The sequence below is a fragment of the Sprattus sprattus genome (genome assembly GCF_963457725.1).
Source record: "Sprattus sprattus genome assembly, chromosome: 17".
Classification (NCBI taxonomy): domain Eukaryota; kingdom Metazoa; phylum Chordata; class Actinopteri; order Clupeiformes; family Clupeidae; genus Sprattus; species Sprattus sprattus.
Genome location: NC_137915.1, coordinates 2,664,184 through 2,669,183, shown reverse-complemented (window position 1 = coordinate 2,669,183; position 5,000 = coordinate 2,664,184). Strand labels below are relative to the sequence as shown.

Here is a 5,000-nt window from a genome sequence, read left to right as displayed (position 1 = left end):
AAGAGGAGAGGAGAGGAGAGGAGAGGAGGAGGGAGGAGAGGAGAGGAGAGGAGTGTAGGTCTCGCCCTCGAGGGGAGAGGAGAGGAAGACATGGGAGAAGTAGATGGAGAGGGGGAGTGAAGAGAAGAGAAGACGAGAGGAGAAGAGAAGAGAGGGTCAGGAGGGGAGGTGGAGAGGGGGAGTGAAGCAGGAGAAGAGGAGAGGAGAGGAGAAGAGAGGGTCAGGAGGGGAGATGGAGAGGGGGAGTGAAGCATGAGAAGAGGAGAGGAGAGGAGTGTAGGTCTCGCCCTCGAGGGGAGAGGAGAGGAAGACATGGGAGAAATAGGAAGGGATAGGAGCGGAGGGGAGGAGCAGAGGGGAGGACAGGAGAGGAGGAGAGGGGAAGGCAGGAACGAGCAGAGAGGGAGGAGCAGAGGATGAGGAGTAGAGGATGAGGAGTTGAGGACAGGAGAGGAGAGGAGAGGAGGGGAGCAGAGAAAAGGGAGGAGCAGAAGGGAGGAGTAGAGGAGGGGAGCAGAGAAAAGGGAGGAGCAGAGGGGAGGGGAGGACAGGAGCGGAGGGGAGCAGAGAAGAAGGGAGGAGCAGAGGATGAGGAGCAGAAGGGAGGAGCAGAAGATGAGGAGCAGGGGGGAGGACAGGAGAGGAGCGGAGGGGAGCAGAGAAGAAGGGAGGAGCAGAAGATGAGGAGTAGTGGGGAGGACAGGAGAGGACAGGAGAGGAGAGGAGAGGAGAGGAGAGGAGAGGAGCGGAGCGGAGCGGAGAGGAGAGGAGAGGAGAGGAGAGGAGAGGAGAGGAGAGGAGAGGAGAGGAGAGGAGAGGAGAGGAGAGGAGGAGTAGTGGGGAGGACAGGGGAGGACAGGGGAGGACAGGAGAGGAGAGGAGAGGAGAGGAGAGGAGAGGAGAGGAGAGGAGAGGAGAGGAGCGGAGGACTCACCCTGCACCAGCACCTGTAGGGATCCCTCGGTGCGCAGGCCTGGCAGGTCAGGAGTGGTCACTACGCAGCGGTACTCTCCAGACGTGTCCAGAGACACGTTACCAAGCCTCAGCACGTGGCCCTCAGAGACATCACGCCCATCCTGGAAACACACACACACACACACACACACACACACACACACACACACACACACACATACACACACCCACACACACACACACATAAACACACACATACATTCATATACACACACACACATACATATACACACAAAAACAAAAGACACATACAGCGCACACACACACACACACACTCACAGGTTAAACTTAGTAAACTGATTTAGGCAAAATCACAATTTGTCTTATCTGTCTAACCATTGCTCAGTGAAAGACACACACACACACACACACACACACACACACACACACACACACACACACACACACACACACCTTGTACCAGACTGTGTGTGTTTTCAAAGAGGAGACAGCATTACAGGTAGCCTCCAGGTCGGCACCCTGAAACAGCACCATAGGATCCTCCGGCAGCACCACAGCAGGGTCCAGGTCTACAGGTACACACACACACACACACACACACACACACACACACACACACACACACACACACACACACACACACACAGAAATGAACACAAACACACACACAGAAATGAACACAAACAAACACAAACATGCTATAGCACCTCCAGTAGATGTTTATCTGATGGTGTATGATATTATATATACATATATATTGAATATTATTTTAATTATAATAATTTAATTATAATAATGTTAATTTCATGTATCTGCTCAGTTTGACTGACGTTAAAGTGGTGTCCTTGACCTTTGACCTTTTGAGTATATTTGTGAGTGTACCCGAGTGTCTAAAGCGCTTAATGCTCTTGTGTGTATCAGATGTGTAGCTGTAGATGTGTGACATGGCCAGAGCCGGGCCCAGACGTACAGGACACTAGACTAATGTGGGTCCAGAACACACACACACACACACACACACACACACACACACACACACACACACACACACACACCTCCACCACAGTACACTAGACTGATGTGGGCCCAGACGTACACACACACACACACACACACACACACACACACACACACACACACACACACACACACACACACACACACACACACACACACACACACACACCTCCACCACAGTACACTAGACTGATGTGGGCCCAGACGTACACACACACACACACACACACACACACACACACACACACACACACACACACACACACACACACCTCCACCACAGTGCACTAGACTGATGTGGGCCGGGCCCAGACTTACAGTGCACTTGCAGCTTCAGGCTGTTCTCCAGCTCCGGCGAGTCTGGGTCGAGGGCCTCCAGGTCCAGGGCAGTGCAGGAGTAGGTGCCGCCATCACTCCGCTTCACGTTCCTCAATAGCACCCCCTCCTGGTCAGCCGAGAGCATCTGCCCGTCAACGTCCTCCTGGAGGGTTTTAGGGGGTACAGTACCAGTCAAAAGTTTGGACACACCTTCTCATTTTTTGAGAAGTTTTTTCTTTACTTTTGTTATTTTCTACATGGTAGATAACAGTTTTTTGTTTAGTACATCATTCCAAATGTGTTCTTTCGTAGGTAAAATGTTTTCAGGGTTAATCTACAATGTAGAAAATAATAAAAGTAAAGAACAAACTTTTAAAGGTGTGTCCAAACTTTTGACTGGTACTGTATGTAGAAGATCAAAACTCCTTTGGTGTTAGTTTCAAATCTGAAGAAATCAGAAGCTCTTATGTGTGCTGATTTAATTAACCCAAAGACAACTGTCAGCATAGGAATCCTTTAGTTTGAGTGTTTGATCATTTAAAGACTGATTCCATTTTGTTTCGAAGCGCGCAATGCATTACTTAAAACAATACCCTCATAGGACAATACAATGGCAAGCATGGCCATTTTGAACACCTACAGTACAGCTTGCTGTGATGAAGGAGCTTGTGTGTGTCTTTGTGTAGCTGTATGTCTGTGTGTGTGTGTGTTTGTGTGTGTGCATGTGAGTGTGTGTGTGCGCATGTGTGTGTGAGTTTGTGTGTGTGTGCGTGTGTGTGAGTTTGTGTGTGTGTGCGTGTGTCTATGTGCGTGTGTGTGTGAGTGCGCGAGTTTGTGCATGTGTGTATGTGCGCGTGTTCGTGAGTGCGTGTGTGTATTACCCCATTATGTTTGAAGGTCAGTGGTGGTGATGGGTTTCCGTCGACGAAGCATATCATCTCCACATCGTCTCCCTCCTTCACCAGGTCTGTGGACAACCTGCTTAACTGCACGTACGTCGGTGGGTCTGGAACACAACAACATGTAAACAACAAGTCACATACAACAACATGTAAACAACAAGTCACATACACCTACATGTAAACAACAAGTCACATACACCTACATGTAAACAACAAGTCACATACACCTACATGTAAACAACAAGTCACATACACCTACATGTGAACAAACACTATCTGGATGTATTTGAAATGTCACTTCAAGTCTAGTTTTATGGTTTAGTTTTATATTCATTTCAGTCTGCATTGGACTTCAGATCCTGTGGTGTTGACCAACACATTTGAAACCAAACAGTGTCATTACCATAAGGGAATAATTACAACATTTAGTGACTTTCCACACTAGAGATTATAGTTGAAAAAAGCCAGCGATGCAGAAGTGCTAGGCGCGCTCTAAGGCAAGTAACTGCATCCCAACGGACTGTTGCGTGGTGTGGCTCAGATATGATGCAGACTCTAAGGCAGAAGTAACTGCATCCCAACGGACTGTTGCGTGGTGTGGCTCAGATATGATGCAGACTCTAAGGTAGAGGTATCTGCATCCCAACGGACTGTTGCGTGGCCTGGCTCATATATGATGCAGACTCTAAGGCAAGTAACTGCATCCCAACGGACTGTTGCGTGGTGTGGCTCATGTATGATGCAGACTCTAAGGCAGAAGTAACTGCATCCCAAAGGACTGTTGCGTGGCCTGGCTCATGTATGATGCAGACTCTAAGGCAGAGGTATCTGCATCCCAAAGGACTGTTGCGTGGTGTGGCTCATGTATGATGCAGACTCTAAGGCAGAAGTAACTGCATCCCAAAGGACTGTTGCGTGGTGTGGCTCATGTATGATGCAGACTCTAAGGCAGAAGTAACTGCATCCCAAAGGACTGTTGCGTGGTGTGGCTCATATATGATGCAGACTCTAAGGCAGAGGTATCTGCATCCCAAAGGACTGTTGCGTGGCGTGGCGTGGCGTGGCGTGGCGTGGCGTGGCGTGGCGTGGCGTGGCGTGGCGTGGCGTGGCGTGGCGTGGCGTGGCGTGGCGTGGCGTGGCGTGGCGTGGCGTGGCGTGGCGTGGCGTGGCGTGGCCTGGCTCATGTATGATGCAGATGAGGGTCAGAGACAGGCGCTAGCACCCTGGGTGTGTGTGTGTGTGTGTGTGTGTGTGCGTGATTGAGGGGGTTTAGGTTTAACAGGAGGACTAATGCTTACAGTGAACGGTGACGTTGATGCGGATAGACTCGGTCATCGCCATCCCGTCAGGCACAAAGTAAGACGACTCGCAGTAGAAGGCGGCATCCTTGTCTTCCTTCCTCACTTTCAGATAAAGGTCGCTTCGGACTGTGAACAGGTTGTTGGTGGCTCTCGTCACCAGGTTAACCACTCCAACGTCTGTGGGAACACACATTTAGAACCAGATGAATTACTCCAATCTCCATGGAAACACATTTAGAACCAGGTTAACCACTCCAACGTCTGTGGAAACACACATTTAGAACCAGATTAAACACTCAAATCTCCATGGAAACACATTTAGAACCAGATTAAACACTCAAATCTCCATGGAAACACATTTAGAACCAGATTACCACTCCAATCTCCATGGAAACACATTTAGAACCAGATAAACCACTCCAATCTCCATGGAAACACATTTAGAACCAGGTTAACCACTCCAATCTCCATGGAAACACATTTAGAACCAGGTTAAACACTCAAATCTCCATGGAAACACATTTCG

The 5,000-nt window shown here is 49.3% G+C and overlaps 1 protein-coding gene across 3 annotated transcripts in view; it reads right to left on the bottom strand.

The window, feature by feature from the left end:
- The window catches only part of mcamb (melanoma cell adhesion molecule b), a 57,359-nt gene that overhangs the window by 15,642 nt on the left and 36,717 nt on the right, over positions 1 to 5,000 (bottom strand). For all 3 annotated transcript variants that reach the window (XM_080854900.1, XM_080854901.1, XM_080854902.1), the window contains exons 6-10: positions 4,472 to 4,651; positions 3,153 to 3,277; positions 2,272 to 2,434; positions 1,390 to 1,505; positions 935 to 1,076 (exon numbers count right to left, since the gene is read on the bottom strand). In XM_080854900.1, coding sequence (XP_080711026.1) covers positions 935 to 1,076; positions 1,390 to 1,505; positions 2,272 to 2,434; positions 3,153 to 3,277; positions 4,472 to 4,651 — 726 coding nt within the window. The remainder of the gene's footprint in view (positions 1 to 934; positions 1,077 to 1,389; positions 1,506 to 2,271; positions 2,435 to 3,152; positions 3,278 to 4,471; positions 4,652 to 5,000) is intronic.